A 20279-nucleotide genomic window follows, 5' to 3' on the forward strand; every position below is an offset into this window, starting at 1 on the left:
TTCCACTCGACACTACAGCTTTCTGTATTCACCATTGAGTTCAGCAATTGTAGATCATAACCTCTGGTTCCCTTTTGTTCTATGATAAAAGCAAAGTACTGCAATGTTGGAATGTGAAACAAAAGCAGAAAATGCTGGAAGGAAATATGGCCGTGAAAGCCAGTTTTGGTCAAACATTTTCTGTTTTTGTCCCTCTTTTCTTGTGTTTTGTTTCTCTTGTTTTTTGTTTTGTTGGGTTGGTTGGTCTTGTCTTTTTCTTTCCTTATCCCTTCATGTTGCATTCAGGTAGTTTTTGAGTAGCCATTTACACCTCATTTGAATGCAGTTTTTGTTTCTTTCTCTATGCATTACCACTCTCTTCGCCTGTTACATCATGAAATATTGTCACTTAATCTCCCTGGCCTCCATTCGTTCACAAACCTTCTCCATTGTTCTTCATGCATACCACCACACCACTTACATTGGCTTAAAAACTGTTAAATTTCTATCTTCAATTCTGATGAAAGGTCATTGATCTGAAAGGTAAACTCCGTTTCTCTCCACACATACTGTCTGACCTGCTCGGTTTTCCCAGCATTTTTCTTTATTTCAGATTAACAGAATCAGCAGATTTTGCTTTTGTATTAAGATTAATTGCAAAGGATTCTCTCAGTAAAGGTGATCATAGCATGATAGAATTTCACATTTAGCGTAAACATGAGAAATGTGGGTCTGACGCTAGTGCCTTACCCTTGTAATTGTCTTTATTTAGATTTATGAAGACAGAGTTGTCTAAAATGAAATGGGAACATAGGTTAATGGATAGAATGGTAGAGAAGTAGTGGCAGACATTTCAGGAGATAATTCATAACGCTCAACAAGGATATGTTCCATTGAGAAAGAAAGACTCTACAGGAAGGATGTCCTATCCTGGCTAACTAAGGAAGTTAAAGGTGATATAAAATTGAAAATAAAGATATGCAATGCTGCAAATATTAATAGTAGATGCCAGCAAAGGATGACTGAAAAATATTAAAGAGGGGAAGATTTGAGTCTGAGAGAAATCTGGCAAGAAATATAAAAACAAACAGTAAAAGATCTTACAGATATATGAAAAAGAGTCGATAAAGTGCACATTGTTCTCTTAAAAGGATGAAACTGGGAAATTAATCATGGGGAAACAAGGAAATGGCAGAGTATTTGAACAAGTATTTTGTATCTGTCTTCACGATGGAAAACACAAAAAGCATCCCATGAATAGTGGAAAAGCAGGGGCAAAATTGAGGGAGGATCTTAAAACAATTATGATCACGAAAGAAAAAGTACTAGGAAAACAAATCAATCTAAAAACAAGTCCCCTGCACCTGACAGCCTGCATCTTAGAATCTTAAAGTAAGTTGCTACAGAGATGGTGGATGCATTGCTTATAATCTTCAAAAAATTCCTAGACTCTAGAAAGGTCCCAGTGGAATGGAAAACTGGAAATATTACCACATTATTCAAGAAAAGAGGGAGACATAAAGCAGGGAATTTCAGGTCAGATAGTCTAACATCTGTCATTGGGGAAATGCTAGAATCCATTGATAAGGAGTTCGCAGGAGGACATTTCAAAAATCTTAATAAAAGCAGACAGAGTCAATGCAGTGTATACAGATGCTCAAAAGGCATTCGATAAGGCCCTTGAGGTCTTTAGCATTGACTCCGGACCCCCATATTGTCTTATGCATCAAGGCAAACATGCAAAAGGAAACCTGCTGAGTACTACCTACTGCCCTCTCACCGTACGCACCCCCCACCAAAAGCCCGGTCACCTGATGAATCAGACTCTTCAATGTTCAACACCACTCGGAAGAAGCGCTGAAGGTGGCAAGGATACAGAAAGCACTCTGGATGGGAGACTTAAATCATCAGCAGTGACTCGGTAACACCGTTACTAACCAAGTTAATAATATTAATGATCGCTTATTGTTAACTGTGGGATAGGAACTGATGGAACCAACAAAAGGAAAAACCTGCTTGATCTTGACTCACCAATCTACCTGCCACAGATGCATCTGTCCATGACAGTATGGGTGGAGTGACCAGTGCAGAATCCTTACAGAGACGCAATCTTCTCCTAATATTGAGGATGTCCTCCATTGTGTTGTGGGGCACCCCCAACCATCGTAAATGGGATAGATTTGGAACAGATCTTATGATTCAAAACTGGGCGTTAATGAGGCATTGTGGACCATCAGCAGGAGCAGAATTGTATTCAACTTCAATCTGTATCTCGTGGCTTGGCATAGAACATAGAACAGTACAGCACAGAACAGGCCCTTCGGCCCTCGATGTTGTGCCGAGCAATGATCACCCTACTCAAACCCACGTATCCACCCTATACCCGTAACCCAAAAAACCCCCTTTAACCTTACTTTTTAGGACACTATGGGCAATTTAGCATGGCCAATCCACCTAACCCGCACATCTTTGGACTGTGGGAGGAAACCGGAGCACCCGGAGGAAACCCACGCACACACGGGGAGGACGTGCAGACTCCGCACAGACAGTGACCCAGCCGGGAATCGAACCTGGGGACCCTGGAGCTGTGAAGCATTTATGCTAACCACAATGCTACCGTGTCCTCCCATTCTATCATTACCACCAAGCCAAGGATCATCCATGGTCCAAAAAGAATGTGGGAGAGCATGCCAGAAGTAGCAGCATGCAAAATGAGGTAGCAACTTGGTGAAGCTACCTGCATGCCAAACAACGGAATCAACCTGTAATAATAATAATCAAGTATTGTCACAAGTAGGCTTCAATGAAGTTACTGTGAAAAGCCCGCCGGTACGGGAATTCAACCCATGCTGCTGGCCTTGTTCTGCATTACAAGCCAGCTGTTTAACCCACTGTACTAAACTAGCCCCGAGAGCAATCCCACAACCAACTAACCAGGTTAGCTCTAAGCTGTACAATCCTTACACAATCAGTTGTGAATGGTGGTGGACAATTACATATCTAATAGGAGGTGAAGGTTCCAGTAATGACCCTATCTTCCATGATTAGGGAATCCAGCAAATCAGTGCAAAGACGAGGCCATTTTCTGCCACAAGTGCTAAATGGATGATCTACCTCAGCCTCCTGCAGAGGACCACATCATCACGGATGCCAGCCTTCAACCAATTCAATTCACACCATAAAATATTAATAAATGGCTGAAGTAATTGGATACTGAAAAGGCTTTGGGCCTTAAAAACACTCCAGTAATAGTACAGAAGACTTGCTCTCCAGAACTAGACATGGCCCACGCTAAGCTGTTCCAGTATAGCTACAACACTGATATCTACCCAGCAGGTTCAAAAATGTCCCAGCTATGTTCTATCCACAAAAATCAGGACAAATCAAACATAGCCAGTTACAGCTCCATCAGTCTACTCAATCATCAGAAAAGTGGTTGAAGGCCTCATCAACAACACTTACTCAGCAATAACCAGCTCACCAATTATCATAGAATTTTACAGATGATCCACTTCATTCAGCCCCTCGGGTCTGCACCGACCCTTGGAAAAAGCACCCTACTCATCCATCCTATCGCAGTAACCCCATCTGACCTTTTGGAAACTAAGGGGCAATTTAGCATAGCCAATCCACTTAACCTGCACATCTCTGGACTGTGGGAGGAAACCGGAGCACCCGGAGGAAACCCACGCAGATATGGGGAGAAACTGCAAACTCCAGACAGTCATCCAAGGCCGGAATTGAATCTGGGACCCTGGAGCTGTGCGGCAGCAGTGCCAACCACTGTGCCACCTTACTGCCAGGGCTGCTCAGCCTTAGTCCAAACATGGACAAAAGAGCTGAAGTCATGAAGTGAAGTGAGACTGACGACCCTTGACCTCAAGGCAGCATTTGACTTGAGTGTGGCACAAAGAAGCCCTATCAAAACTGAAGTCTGTGCGAATCTGGGAAAACTCTCCATGGATTGGAGTCATAACTAGAACAAAGGAAGATGGTTGTGGCAGTTGGAGGTCGATCCTCTGTATTTCCTCTGGTGGAAAGGTACGGAAAAGAGAAGTAGGCAGGAGTTTTCCAACCTCTTCCATCGAGTGAACGGCTCACTACATCCACCGTGGCATAATCTTAATAGGCTAAGCCTATCAAGAAAAATGTCAGAAAGCATGTATTTCACAGTGGAAATCTCAAACGCTCTGGTCTTTTCCTCTCGAAAGAATTGTTGAAGCTCAGTCAAGTGAAAATTTCAGAACTTATAGATTTTTGTTAGGTATATTATGGGTTACAGAACCAACAGGTTCTACCCACAGGTAAATGGAATTCAGATAAAGATCAGATATGATCTCAATGGATGGTGGAACAAGTTTTCTGGGCTACTTATGTTCCTGTGATTTAATGGTTGATGAGGTGACCAAGGGAATATTATACATGCTCTCAGGTGTGGTTGAAGATACTGCTGCACAGTAAAAGGCAAAAAATGTATTCATATCCCCAGAACTACAATCAATACTTTAATTCTTAATCTGGACTTCTCTTTATTAAACGGAAAACATTTTGAAGTATTTTACTGCTATCACTTATTCAGACCACTGACTGCTGACATTAATCAATAGGAGACAAATCTTAAAGCAGCCATGTATTGATGCAAGCTTTTACGATGATAAGCGATATATTTATGCATATAGTTTTCTTTGGTGAATTTCCTTTGGGCTATTGCCTGAATTAATATCGATGCAATAAAACATCTTTAAAAAATCTCTACGGTGCCTTTGATCTGTTCACTTTTTTATTCATCAAAAGCTGTTTCTATCTCCATTGTTGGAGTATTTAGTTAACAAGCGAAATAATATTTACTCAGACAATAGGGAAATCATCAGCCAATTTATGGGCAGGAATTTATGGGTGACAGTGGGCGAGATTCTGTGGTCCCCAGCCACGTGTTTCTCGGCAGCATGCTGTTTACTGGCGGCAAGATTCTATCTTCCCGCCGCTTGTCAATGGGATTTCCCATTGTAACCACACCACGCCACCACAAAATCTGCTGGCCGTGATGCACGACCAGCGGGAAAAGTAAATTGCACCAAACAATTTTAGCCAGTGTTTTCTCCCTCACCATAAAACTGTGCCCCTCTGGCAGGTTCCCCACTAACCATCGGGAGTGGTGGCCACTGCTGGGACTACATCCAGTCCCTGAAGAATAAGAGGCAGGGGCTGCATGATGGTGGCATTATCGACAGAGACAGGTTCGGAAATCTCAGGGATTGGGGATTGTATGGGAGGTGATGAGGGTGGTCTGGAGGACCTGAGGGAGGTGGGACCAGGGTGCACAGGATAGGGAGACGAGGGCCGTTTGAGGTGGGGTGGGGGGAGGGGATTGTTGGGTGCAGACCTTTAAGGGCGGTTGGGGGACAGAGGCCTGTCCCCCAACCTTAAGAGGTGGTTGGGAAGGAGCACCACCCTTTTTCCCACCTGAGACTCAAGCAGGTTGCCATGCCAGGCTTTCACCCATGGCAAACTTCCTCCCCTGGCCAAATAATTGTGACTATGTGGAATATGGCCCTTAAGTGGCCATTAATTGACTACAGAAGGGTCTCAGTCACTGTGAGGGTATGCAGACCACCTGAGGGATCTCTTGCTGCCCATAAAATCAGGGGTAGGTTAGTAGCTGTGGGAAAGGCATCCACAGGATTTTACAGGCCACCCTGCCATCACCCCACCCCAGCCTGCAAACCCATTGGCAAGGGACTGTAAAAATCTACTCAAAAGGTAGGTACAATTAATTTTCTGCAAATTGATGGACCTAAAGTAGCTTGGTGTCTGTGGAAGCTGAATTTACAAAATAATAACACAATGACTATATGAAACATTTTATTGAGTCATTGTGAATTTAACTCAGTAGTTATAAAATCTGTAGATTGAACCAGGATTTTGCACCAAGGCCTGAATTTTCTGGTTGGTGGGTTCCTGGGGAACACATCCCCGCCTCCTCCAGCAGCCCTAATGCCATATTACGCTCCAACCAGCATTGATTGGCTTAAGATGAAACTTCCACTCCTCACTCGGAAGGGTGTTCCAACTTGGAGAGTTGCCGGCCAATCAAATTGGTTGGCAGCTCCCCCTCACCTCCAAGCAGAGCTGCAGTGGCCAGAAAAGGCACTGTGGCAAGCTGCCTGGCACTATTTCCCAGGAACCGGAGGATAGGTAAAGTGGCAGAGGTTCCCAGGATGGGGAGGTAGGGAACGCCACTAGGATTGCAAAGGGGGTAATCCGGGTCTCATGGGTTAGGCCATGGGGTGGGAGAGGGAGGTCCAGAGGTCACCAGGTCTTGATAAAGGGCACCCCAAGTTCAAAGGGAGCTTCTGATGGAGGTTTCACCCCGGAGAACCAACCATCTTTATTTTTGCATTTCTTCCCCTCCGCTGTCATTCGAATGGCAGCCTAAAACCTGAGACTGGACAGGAATCGACCCTAAGTGGCAACTTATTGGTACCAGGTTTGGAGCAGGCGGGAACCCGGAGGGAATCCCATAGATGCAATCCCATAGATGCAATTTAATGCCCCTCCTACCCTCACCCCCATCTCCGCCTCAGAATCCACCAGAGGGAGTGTGATGTTCTGACCTAAGACTTTTTCTAAAGTCAACTTTGTTGGAAGATAAGCACATGAAAACAGAGCATCTGAAAAGTAACTGACCAAGATTTACAGTTAACTTTTTGTAGAACATATTTGTACTTTTCAAATGATGCATAACTAATATAGGTGTGCATAAATCCCATTTACGCTACTGACTCTGCAAGGCTTTTATAAAAGCCATTAAAGAGGCATGTTACACTAATCCTGTGAAGAAATGAATGTAATGTCACACCAGTAAATTAGTTTAACTGTCTCTATAACCACTCATGCAAAAGCAATATACGGTGGATGTCTGAGATCTGAAATAAAAATAATTAATGCTGGAAATAGTCAGCAGCTCAGGTAGTATCTATGAAGAGAGAAACAAAGTTAACGTTTCAGATTGATAACCTTTAGTTAGAACAGCAAGAAGTCCAAGATTTAACTTTTTAGCAAGTACAGCAAAAAAATTAGGACTGGGGAGAACAAAGGTTAGGTCTGTGACAAGCAAAGGGCAGGAGTGATTAAATTACATAAGGGATGATAGTGCAAAGGTGGGAGGTAATGAGACAAATAAAGAAATAAAAGATGAGTCTGGAGGACTCAGTGGTGTGAATGGCAAAAACAAAACAATCCCCAAAGTTAGTAACCACAAATGTGTACTTATAGTGACTGAGGGGCTTGCAAGATTATACTACCTCAGAAAATTTATATCTTTTCTCGCAGATATAAAATTATGAAACTTCTAAAGTTGAGAGTGCTTTCCTTTTTGGTCGGTACTCATAAGAAAGCAGACTTTTTAAGGGTGTAAGCCTGATGAGGTTGCTCAAAAACAGTCACGTGAAGCGAGCGTGGGAGTTCTTCCCAGAGTGCAGGCAGAGCACAAGCATTGAGTAGCTGCTCAGCTGATGAATAAAGTATTTGATTAACATAGAATCTCTACAGTGCAGAAGGAGGCCATTCGGCTCATCAGGTCTGCACCGACCCTCTGAAAGAGCACCCTACCTAGGCCTATTCTCTCACCCTAGCCTCGGAACTCCATCTAATCTTTACATCCCTGGACACTAAGGGGTAATTCAGCAAGACCAATCCACTGAACCTGTACATCTTTGGACTGTGGGAGGAAACTGGAGCATCAGGAGGAAATCCACGCAGACATGGGGAGAAAGTGCAAACTCCACACAATCACCGAATTGAACAAGCGTCCCTGTGCTGTGAGGCAGCATTACTCGCTACTGTCCACTATCCTGCCCCTATGTCTGTTACAAGTCCTTGATGTCAGTGTTTGGGAACACAGCACTTCTGTATCAGGAGTTGGCAGTGTGGCAGAAGGACTTCACCGCATTGGCCTACTCATGTTGAACAAAAACATTGCAACAGTTAGCAAAAGTTTGAGAAGGAGTGGTGTATTTACTGTCCTGCTGCATTATCTGATAGATCAAAAAAGGTACAAACTTACACCTTACTCAACTTAGCGGGCCCTGAGGACATAGAAAAGTACGAGTCATTTGTTTTCCAAATTGAGAAGGAGAAAGAGGACCCTGAAATAATTCGAAAGAAGTATGGGAACATCTGCCTTCCGTAAAAGATACACTATTCAACAGGCGCACATTTAAGACAACAAACCAAAGAGTGGGTTCATACAGTTCCTGTTCTTGCACACTGTTATATCTTAATACCACTGGTTGTCCCAACTTAAATGGGGAAGATGCAGACTGAGTGGTCATGTGATGGCACGGCTACATAAATGGGTCACGTGATGGGAGGGTGGAAGCATAGAGTAGCTGCTCAGCTAGTGAATAAATTATTATTTGTTATAAGTCCTTGTTTTCAGTGTTTGTTTGGGAATCCAGCACTGCTACATAGGGTACTGAGATTATTGAATAAGGCAGGATATTTGAACTTGTGTGCACTTGTGACTATCATTCTAAAAGGATTCAAAAAGTTTATTTTTACTAGTTTACTATCCAGACTTGATCATGGTAAAGTTTCAGTAAGTTGTGCTGTCTCCCTTCAGTTATTTGAAGTTTCCTCTTCAGGTTTTCATACATGACAAATGATTTTCCTATCATCATCATACTTCCTGTCAAGAAATGAATATAAGAACAAAAGAACTAGGAGTAGGAGTAGGCCATCTGGCCCCTCGAGCCTGCTCCGCCATTCAATGAGATCATGGCTGATATTTTGTGGAACCTAGTACACAGTTTTGCAGAAAAATTTGATTTGATTTTTGTTCACTCATGAGTGAGATGCTAAATAACGTCTAATTGCACCAATTAATATTCACTTTTTGATGTGATTTGATTCATAATTTATATAACCTGTCCCTACATCAGTGAATAAGCACAGCATTAACAAAAGCAAACATCCTTTTTTATCATAAGGAGGCAGTAAAATGTCAAAAGATAGACAATTATATTTGTATATGCCTGCTTTTGTTGTTTTGACATTTTGGTTTTGAGTGAGCATCGACTTCCGCAATGAGAGTTATGAGCAGAATTTGGTAGGGTTTAGAATAGATGATCTTTTGAAGTTTGCTTTAAATTAGACTTCACTCATCAGAGTGAACAAAAATCAAATAAAATTATATGCAAAGCTGTGTACTAGGTTGTATATTCATTTCTTGACAGGAAGTCTAATGATAATAATGATAGGAAAATCATTTGTCATGTTGCATGAAAACCTGAAGAGGAAACTTTAAGTAATTGAAGGGAGACAGCACAACTTACTGAAACTTTAAAGTGATATAGATGGTTGGTACCATGATTAATTCTGGATAGTAAACTAGTAAAAATAATCTTTTTGAATCCTTTTAGAATGATAATCAAAAGTTCATATGCCTGGACAAACAAAGCCATAACAAATATTTTTCCCTAAATTAAAAAAAAGATTTCAAATTAGCAGGAGCGGTGAATTTCAGGAGTCGAGAAATTATCCCTCAACCTGGAAATGCATATTTATTTTTAATACATTTAGAGTACCCAATTATTTTTTTCCAATTAACTGAATTAAATAAAGTAGACAAATTTAGGTGTCACCCATTCAAAAGAAAATGAATGTTTAACGTTGTGCTAAGTCTCAATTATTGCCAACCAGCTCTCTGGCACTTGAAATTTACTTTTATAAGTTTGCATGTGGAATCTCATTCCTTTGGATTTTAATTATTGATGCAGATTTATTTTAAAATGTTAAATCATTTTCTCTCTCTAACCCATCTTTCTTTCCCTCTCTTTATTTCACTTTCTGCATGTGGCTTTAGAATGAATTAAATATTCCATTTTACACTTGCTGGTTTGGAAGCTGTGTGCCATGGTAAAGATTCTTCAAACTGATTGGTTGAAGAGTTATGCTATTGCTTACCCTGGGGCTCATAAGTCCCATATTCCCTGTAAATGATTGCACACTGTACTAGACTCCTTTGATCATAACCTGCCCACGCAAAGTCTGTGGAAGCTGTCAGTATAAAGAATGGGAAGTGTTATTCGTTTGCAGCTGACCTCAAAATCCAGGCCATTGTTCTGTACTGTGGATATTTACTGATGTTGGCTATAATGATGAGATTAGGCAGGCAGTTTTATATAAACTGTATTTTAATGTTTTACGTATGGTTAAGGAATTGAATCATAAATCCAAGATTATATTTGACAGGATCTTTGTTATCCAAGGAATAATACTGTAGCAATGCTTAAAGCAAACTAAATCATTTTAATTTGTTTAATTTCATATAATTCACCTGAATGTACCTTTAGGCACAGATTGGTGACTTCTAAGGGAAATTACTGTGAGGAATGTAACTTAGAACTGGCATGATAGAAATAATAGCATTCTCATTCATTTTTAATCAAAAAATTAGTCCATAGGATTCATTTGAGCCCTGATTTTCTTCAGATTACGGAACATGTATTGCTGCTATTTGGTCATAGTGGTGAAAATTTGAGCTAAATACGAAAATATTGTGCACTTGAATAAAATGCAAAATACCTTAATCTCTTGCTTTCAGAGCATGGTATCACTATATCAGAACTCATTCAAATAATAGCTACTTCAAGCAGAAAAGTATTAGTTTGAAGGTTATATTTTGACACACATACATTGTCTTTGTAGGTTGAGATAAGCCCATTGGAGAACGCAATGGAGACAATGCAGTTAACGAATCAGAAGATCAATAATATGGTTCAACAGCACATGAATGACCCAAATCTGCCGATTAACCCTCTCTCCATGCTGCTGAATGGAATTGTGGATCCTGCAGTAATGGGAGGTTTCACCAATTATGAAAAGGTTTGTTCATTGATTCTCCCCCCCCCCCCCCCCCCCGCTTCATTTCTATTTAACAGTACAGATGTCAAAGTTGTAAACTCTTGTTTGAATTACCCTATCATTGAATAATCAGATTTTTTGTTTTAAAATTCCTCAATCGATTTTAGATGATTCATTTTTCCCTAGTACATTTTATCTTGACAAATTCAGTTAATTTTAGCAAGGGTATGGATAAATAAATCATTGTGTTTGCATATTTTTCTACATCCGGTGCAAATGTTTGTTGTGCATGCACTAAAGTTTACAGTTACAACCTTGATCTTCCCCCATCACATATTTTGCAATAATAACAGGATCACTTCCAGACATCTAAACTCCATTATGGAAATACTACTTAAAATAGATTTCTAATTGTTTTTAATAAAACTGCATGAGTGTTTTTTTTATGCCAGGCATTCTTCACTGAAAAATATCTGCAGGAACATCCTGAAGACCATGAAAAGATTGAAAAGCTCAAGGACCTCATAGCGTGGCAGGTAATGTCCATATGATTTTAACCACTTGAGATGTTGGTGGCTTGAAAGGAATAAACAGAAACACATGTGACATAAAATGAGTACTGCATTTTTTACTCGTGAAAAGTTGTCTGTCACTTCATCTGACAGAATAAATGTCACAAGATCACGAGTTCCAGATTGTGACACAGTAGATAATCCCAGATGAGACTAAATGACTTAACAATATGTTCTCTGTCACTGTTTTTTATTCTGCACACAGTAACCTACATATACACTCACAGCCTGTTATACTTCAGTGGCACCTCTGTCACATTGGAAATACAAATTTTTAAAAATGAGTTATAATGTAAAATAAGCTAAGTTCACTTTAAACACCTTTTTCTAAAGATTTCAAACCTTTTTTTTGAAAAAGAAGGTAGTTATTTAAAAATGGTGACGTATTGGCGGCATGGTAACACAGTGGTTAGCACAGTTGCTTCACAGCTCCAGGGTCCTGGTTCGATTCCCGGCTTGGGTCACTGACTGCGGAGTTTGCACTATCTCCCCGTGTTTGTGTAGGTTTCCTCCGGGTGCTCCAGTTTCCTCCCATAGTCCAATGATGTGCAGGTTAGATGGCCATGCTAAATTGCCCTTCGTGTCCAAAAAGGTTGGGTTGGGTGGGGTTAAGAGGATAGGGCTGGGGTGTGGACTAAGGTACGGTGCTCTTTCCAAGGGCTGGTGCAGACTTGATGGGCCAAATTACCTCCTTCTGCACTGTAAATTCTATGAATTATAATACCTGATGATTCAAAGGGAACTTGCCATCTGACCAATTAAATGCAACAATGGGCATGATCTTCCGGCCATGGTGCGCCGGAAAAGCAGCTCGCCGCAGTGTAGCATTGCTGGTGAAAGCCGAGAGACCCCGTGGCATTACAAGGGGAATCCAGCCCACAAATATAGTAAGCCCTTTTCTAATGTGCAGATTCCCAAGGTACCCGAGGCTTTGGGATTCAATCCCTTTGCCTCAATGACCTCATGCGAGTGCTGTTTGGTAATGGTCCCCGCAAATAGGGACCAGATGGAACGGCACTCTTTGGAGTCTCCAAGGGGATTGGAGGCCCCCACTATCTGCCCTTTGGGCAAGGTGGTGCTCTGCCACTGCTGGTGCCACCTGGGTACCCTGGCAGTGCCATCCTGGTACCCTGGACATGCCAGATTACCACCATGGCAGTGCCACCTGGGTGCCAGCCTGGCACTGCCAGCTGGCAGGGGCACTGCCAAGGTGGATGTTTTGCATGCGCACGATTGGGCTGGTGTTGTCCGCCATGTGTGTTGGGGGTACGGGCAACCTCCCATCTTGCGTTTGGGTTGCAGGAGGTCAGGATTTTTAAATGGCACCCCGATCTCTCGCTACAACGGGGAGTTCCGGCGAGCAGAGCTCCCTCTTGTAAAAAAGGGTGCTATGTGCGACCTCGGCCGCCCGACCCCCGTTTAGACCCCTTATTCAAAGCGAGTGGCATTGAATAGCTACGTGTATCTCGGCACTGTGAGTGTCGGGAAATACGCGGTTAAACGCGCTTCCCCCTCGGGAATTTTGTTCCGTTTTGGGACGATCGTGCCAGTATAAAAGTTGTGTTTGTAGGTATTGTGCATAATTACAGATTGGCATTTTCGGCATGACTTGATACTCTATCATTCCTCCCAGATTGTGTAGTGTATTCCAGTTCTTAACAATGGTCACACTTTCCCAATAACTGGGCAATAATTGTGCACTTAACATTATTTGTTAGCTGGGAGTGAAGAATGAGTGCTATGCTCTCTTTACCTTTTATAGCCATCACCATGAACAAATAAACAGGGTGTGTTACAAGTTTTTATTATGAATGCAATGGGAGGAGCCTGCTTCAATCCCTGACAAACCTTTTCAGAAATTAGCTGAATTAAACAGACTCTCAGTAGAAACCCCCCCTCCCCCCAGATCTTAAAAAAACAAGGTCAGGGTTCAAAAGGAAAGCTCATCCCACTTGCATATCCTTCCAGTGTCTGAGGGCCTGAATTAAAAGAAGCACAGGTAAAGGGGCAATCTTAACTTGTCGTCATCATCATCATGTGTAGCTCTGTCCAAAGGCAGATTCTGGGCTCATAGTCTTCTTCATGTCACTCTGTGCTGTGCCAGTTCTTTAATTTTCCAGTAACTTCCTTCAATTTTCAAGTCATCATGCATTTATAATTCTCTTCCTTCCTCTTCCACTTTTTCTTTGAAATCTTCCATTCATAACATCTCTTAATAGTCTGTTTCTTGTAAAAAAAATATGCCCAGTCCAATCCCTCTGCCTTTTCCTAATTGCATTCAACAAATTTCTATGCTTGTCCATTCCACAGCACTTCATCATTTGTTACTTTATCTGTCCCATTAAAATAAATACAAAATGCCATGGATGCCGGGGATCTGAAATAAGAAAACAGAAACTGCTGGAAAAACTTATCAGGTCTGTCAATTATCTGTGGAGAGGGATAAACAGTTAACATTTTGAGTCCAATATGACTCTTCTTTTGAACTTAGTTCTGAAGAATATCAAACATAACTTCTTTGTTTTTCATTTCTGCTTCTCTAGATATAAACTCTTATTTGCACATTTTATGGCTTTGTTAACCTGCATTACTACTATTAATGATTTGTGAATCTATGCCCCTAAATTTCTATCTCAATTAGACACTTATTTTCCAAGGATTACATGGTCTCCTTATTACCTGTACAAAATGCACCACCTCACACATCTATATTGAAATTCATCTGTCATTTATATTCCCATGCTGCAAGTGTGTTGATGTTGTCTTGTGTTTTGTCTTGCATAGCATCAACTATAGTTCTAATTTGGTGCCGTACGCAAATGTTGAAATTCCTGTCCATACTATTTATATACCACAGTGATTACAGCCCCAATCCTTCCAACCACTTCCTACCTTCAACCAAAGTTCTAAAATTTTCAACATTTTCCAATCTTTAAGAGAGGAGATGAAAGTTTATTTTATGACATTGCCCAAAGACCTTTTTCTGTAACCCCCTGATTTGGACTGTGTTTAATGAGTCTAAATGTTCCATCAGTCTAGCTTCCTTAGAAATATCAAATTTTATTGGGCTAATGATATACAATTTAGAATAAATCAATACTTGCTGGGAAAAAAGCTGTATGCAAGGGGAAAGAACTGATTATTTTTTCCATTGAAGAATGTTCCAATAGGATATATTACTTAGTTTTAAAGGAAAGCTGTGGCATTTAGCAAAAATGCAAGCCATGGTTTCATGATTAGAGCAGCCTTCAGATATATAGCTTTTTTTAAAAATTGCAAATGCTTCTTAATTATACTCAGATGAGTCAAGATGGCCCTACTTCATATTCTAATACAGGTTTATATGTGGTATCCATCTGTGTGATCTGCCCAGCCAGCAGTCAACCTGTACTGTTAATGTGTGCTTCAATTAAAGTCAAATATAGTCTTATTAATTTTTTTAAAATTCCAATTAAGGGGCAATTTAACGTGGCCAATCCACCTACCCTGCACATAGAACATAGAACATAGAACATAGAACAGTACAGCACAGAACAGGCCCTTCGGCCCTCGATGTTGTGCCGAACAATGATCACCCCACTTAAACCCACGTAACCCGTATACCTGTAACCCAACAATCCCCCCATTAACCTTACACTACGGGCAATTTTGCATGGCCAATCCACCTAACCCGCACATCTTTGGGTTGTGGGGGTGAGACCCACGCAGATACGGGCAAATATAGTCTTATAATTTAGAGAGTATTTTAATGTTCTGTTTCATTAGGATTTTGTGGTACTGGACCCAAGATAAATATACCAACTTTTTTTTTCCATTGATAAAGATGCTGATTTTATCCTTTTTTATGAGTCAATCCCTTAAACCATGCCCGGTCTGTCAAAACACCTGAGGTATAATTCAATCATAAATATGTACATCAGCCTGCCTGTGATTATTGTTCTGAGCAAAGTATACATCATGGGCGTGATTCTCCGCTCCCACGTCGGGTGAGAGGATCTGGCAGCCCCGCGATTCTCCCACCCCCCCCAAAATGGCGTGTCGCGTTTTGCGACATGCCACTTGGAGCATCGCGGGCCGCCATTTTTCACGGCGACCCGCGATTCTCCGACCCGGATGAGCCGAGCGGCCTGCCGTTCCCGACCGGTTCACGCCGGCGGCAACAACACCTGGTCGCTGCCGGCGTGAACATGGCGCCAAAAGCTGGTTTGTGGCTTGTGGGGGGCGACAAGGGGAGTGAGCACCACGACCGTGCTCGGGAGGGGACTGGCCCGCGATCGGTGCCCACCGATCGTCGGGCCGGCGTCTCAAAGGGACGCACTCTTTCCCCTCCGCCGCCCCGCAAAATCAAGCCGCCACGTCTTGCGGGGCAGCGGAGGGGAAGACGGCAACCGCGCATGCGCGGCTGACGTCATTAGGCGCGCCAGCTGCGTCATTCTCGGCGCGCCGTGCCTTGACACCAGCGACAAGGCCCCGCGGCCGAGATTTACAGCACGGCCCTCCGAGCCCCCCAGGGAGGGAGAATAGAGGGCGAGGAGCGGCCTCCGACGCCGTCGTGAACCTCTCCGGGTTTCACGACGCCGTCGGGTCTTGCGGAGAATTCCGCCCCATATATCCATCTATTAGGGTGGTGAGTAGTGGCAGATATTAATTCTATCTGCCCTAGAGGAAGTCAAACCAAACATCATGTCCTAAGACACAAGATGCAATGCTTTTGAATCATGACTCCAAAGAGTATTCAGTGAATGGTGTGATTTTGGTCTCCCCAGAATTTCCTAAATGTCATTTATTAACTAGATCCATCATGTGTTGAATAGATCATCACATCCATCATTAGTTACAGTTAAGTAAAAGTTTTCCTTGGTTGAATCCATTATAATGAAGCATTTTCTGGTTTTGACCCAATTTTTACATTTAAGATTGACCAATTTCATCCATGAAGTGACCAAACTAGGCAGCCTGTACAAACAGGGGGCGTGATCCAACGGCCACGCTGCGCCGGAAAAGCAGCTCGCTGTGATGCGGTGTAGCCCTTGAAAGCCGGGAAACCCTGCTCCCAGGATCTATCTGGCTGACGATGCCTCGTGCGATTCAACGCAATCTCGCGAGACATTGCGATGTGAATCACGGCCACAATGGGCGGGATGGCTTTTTAGCAAATCTGCCTCACTCTAAAGTGCAAATTCCCGACGTACCTAAGGCTTTGGGATTGAACAAACAGGCACCAGACAGAACGGCACTCGTGGGGATCTACCGGGGATCAGAGGCCCCCAGCTGCATGCCCTTTTGGGCAGGGTGGTGCCTACTCCTGGTGCCAACCTTGCACCCTGGCAGTGTCACCTGGGTGCCGGCTGGGTGCTGCCAAGGTGCCCAGATGGCACTGTCAGGGAGCCAGGTTGACAATGCCAAGCTGGCATTGTTTGCACGCATGCGCGATCAGGCCAGGGTTGCCCGGTGTGGATGTTGAGGGGGGTCCCAGGTGGGGGAGGGGACCCTCACATATTGAGTTTGGGCTGGGTGGGGTCAGGGATTGTTCGGTGGCCTTGGAGATCAGGACGCCATTTTTAAATGGCATCCCGATCTCACGCTGCAATCGGGAGGAGTTCTGGTGAGCAGAGCTCCCCACTGTACTAAACGGGGCTATGTGCGTTTCCCATTCAGGCCCTTTATTCAACATGAGTCACGTTGAAAAGCCATGGGTGGGATTCCCCAACCCCCCGCCGGGTTGGAGAAGCGCCGGGGGTCGGCGTGAATCCCGCTCCCGGTGGCCGCCGAATTCTCCGGCCCTCTAGAAGTCGGCGAGGCGTGAGTCGCGCCGCCAGCCTCGGAGAATGGCGGGGACCGGCGCAAATCAATGGGCCCCGGGGCTGCCCGAATTCTCTGGTCCGCGATTGGCCAAAGTCCCGCTGGTTTTTTGCCAGTCCCGCCGGCATGGATCAGACTAGGTCCCTTACTGGCGGGACTTGGCGGAGCGGGCGGGCTCCGGGGTCCTGGGGGGGGAGGCGCGGAACAATCTAGCCCTGGGGGCTGCCCCCACGGTGGCCTTGCCCGCGATCGGGGCCCACCAATCCGCAAGCGGGCCTGCGCCGTCTGGGCACTCTTTTCCTGCGTCTCGACCGTGTCAGCCTCCGCGATGGCCGACCTGTAGGTGACCCCCGCACATGCGCGGGAATGATGTCAGCAGCTGCTGACGCTCCCGCGCATGCGCAGATTTGCGCCGGCCGGCGGAGTCCCTTTTCGGCCCCGGCTGGCGTTGCGCCAAAGGCCTTCCATGCCGGCCGGCGGGTTGCAAACCACTCCAGCGCCGGCCTAGCTCCTGAAGGTGCGGAGGATTCTGCACCTTTGGGGCGGGCCGACGCCGGAGTGGTTCACGCTACTCTGTCCCGCCGGGACCCCCCGCCCCGACGAGTACGGGAGAATCCCGCCCCATGTGTTTCTCGGCACTGCAAGTTCCGGGAAACACGCGGCTAAACACGCTCACTAGGGAACTTAATTCCCATCTGGGAGAATCGCGCCCAAGGTCTTTAAAGATTGTTTTCCTTGATCCACCTTCAAAATGGGTACAGGAAATATTGGGAAAAAGCATAAAATAAGAAAACATGTCAGCTCCAATTAGTGAAAACGATTAAAATTGATAAAATATGGATAGAAAAAATGAAGTTAAAATTATGAGTAGAAAACAAGCATGGCAAATGTGAAGCCACTTAAAAATGTTTATAAATTCTACTTTGGGTTTCATTTAGTCATTAATATTATAGTGATGCTTGAAATCTGTAATAAAAATAGCGTTATTTATACTGTTTAAGTAGCTTTCTTTAGGTAAATAAAAGCACCGAATCCTGGAAATACTCAGTAGGTCAGCCAACATATGTGAGGAGAGAAACAATGTTCATGACTTTTCAGCAGAACTGGAAAAGTTAAAGATGAAACAGATTTTAACAAGTGCAGAGGCTGAGAAAGGTGGGGGGTGAAGAAGAGCGGAGATCAATGATAGGGGATAGGCAGGAGTCATTAAATGATAAAAAGGGAGAATGAAAATGGAACAAGTGAAAAAACTTAAAATGGTTCTAGAGGAGCTGAAAATGATAAAACAGAATTATTACCAGTAACTGCTATCTCAGAAAATCAGGCAGTTTTCATTTCCAGAACTGTGTTTATTTTGATTTTTTAGAATCCACAATATTTTGCTTCTCTATTGCAGTAAATTTATTTTTCCAGCATTACAACTCTCTGGAATAAAGAGATCAGAATTTTCTTAAACCTACAAAATTAAATGGTTAATACACGAGTATCTCTTTAATTGTGAACAAAAAATACATGTATAAATTAGAAACCCTGAAGCAAGATTTGTAACTGGAAGAACTTAATTCTTCTCCTACAGAATAATTGAAATGTGGACAAGACACCGAGTTAATGGTGTGTCAATTAATATTTACAAGAAAAGCTAGGTGAATGGCTCGTTAAGGATATGATTAACATTATAGTGATAAGCACAAATAGAGATAATTAAATGCTGTGTGCAGCATGCTGGTTTGTAAGATAATAGACCGTGGAAATGCAATAAGAAGGAAGAATATTTTGGCCCTGACTACTGTTCCTGGCACGTTTGGAATGGCAGTGTAGCCACCACTGTTCTGCCTCTCAGGCTTCAGGTTAGACTGGCAGATTAGAGCCCAATCTGTATATTTAAGAAGAATCCCGCTGGCTTCAGGCGGGTGCCTTTGCTGCCTGCCTATGAAAATTGGAGTGGTCCAGATTGGAGTCAGGAAGAACTGCACAAGTCCACAGCTGCATTTTAACTCACCTGACCTTCAGATTGTGTGTGTGGGGGGGGGGGGGGGGGGGGGGGGGGGGGGGGGCGCTGATGTACCATCAATTCGACTCAAGACACAATTAGGATCCGAACTGTGGCTTTAATCAGCTAGTTGTTAGCCCGGTGGTCGACTACAGAGTAAAGCCGACCACCGGGAACTCTGGGTACTTATACCCCACCTAGGAGGCGGGGCCTACTTGCCTCTCGACCAATTGGAGAGCAGTCACATGACTAGTGCCAACCAATCGGACAAGAGGCACATGACCAGCCAGAGCCAATGGGAAGGCAGTGCTCTGCACCAATGGCAGTGCTCATATCCATACCACCACATTCATCCCTTGTGGAGAAAGAAGGCGGGGGGGGTGTAAGTGGGGGCGGGGGGGGGGTGTAAGTGGGGGCGGGGGGGGGGTGTAAGTGGGGGCGGGGGGGGGGTGTAAGTGGGGGCGGGGGGGGTGTAAGTGGGGGCGGGGGGGGGTGTAAGTGGGGGCGGGGGGGGTGTAAGTGGGGGTGGGGGGGGGTGTAAGTGGGGGTGTAAGTGGGGGCGGGGGGGGTGTAAGTGGGGGCGGGGGGGTGTAAGTGGGGGCGGGGGGGGTGTAAGTGGGGGCGGGGGGGGGTGTAAGTGGGGGCGGGGGGGGGTGTAAGGTGGGGGCGGGGGGGGGGTGTAGTAGTGGGGGCGGGGGGGGGGTGTAAGTGGGGGCGGGGGGGGGTGTAAGTGGGGCGGTGGGTGGGGTTGTAATTGTGGGTGGAGGGGGGGGGTGTTGTAAGTGGGGGCGGGGGGGGGTTTGTAAGTGGGGGGGTTGTGTAAGTGGGGGCGGGGGGGGTGTAAGTGGGGTCGGGGGGTGGGGTGTAAGTGGGGGCGGGGGGGGGTGTAAGTGGGGCGGGGGGGGGGTTTGTAAGTGGTGGCCGGGGGGGGTGTTAAGTGGGGCGGGGGGGGGTGTAAGTGTGGGGCGGGGTGGGGGTTGTACGTGGGAGGCGGGGCTGGGGGGGTAAGTGGGGGCGGTGGGGGGTATGGTGTAACGTGGGGGCGGGGGGGGTGTTTGTAAGTGGGGGGG

The 20279-nt window shown here is 44.6% G+C and overlaps 1 protein-coding gene across 1 annotated transcript in view; it reads left to right on the plus strand.

Annotated features, from left to right (window-relative positions):
* The window catches only part of dock1 (dedicator of cytokinesis 1), a 763650-nt gene that overhangs the window by 706471 nt on the left and 36900 nt on the right, over positions 1-20279 (plus strand). The window contains 2 exon segments of the mRNA XM_038821673.1: positions 10690-10866; positions 11298-11381. Of these exon segments, the coding sequence (XP_038677601.1) occupies positions 10690-10866; positions 11298-11381 (261 nt within the window).

Source organism: Scyliorhinus canicula, chromosome 16 (genome assembly GCF_902713615.1).
Source record: "Scyliorhinus canicula chromosome 16, sScyCan1.1, whole genome shotgun sequence".
NCBI classification, from domain to species: domain Eukaryota; kingdom Metazoa; phylum Chordata; class Chondrichthyes; order Carcharhiniformes; family Scyliorhinidae; genus Scyliorhinus; species Scyliorhinus canicula.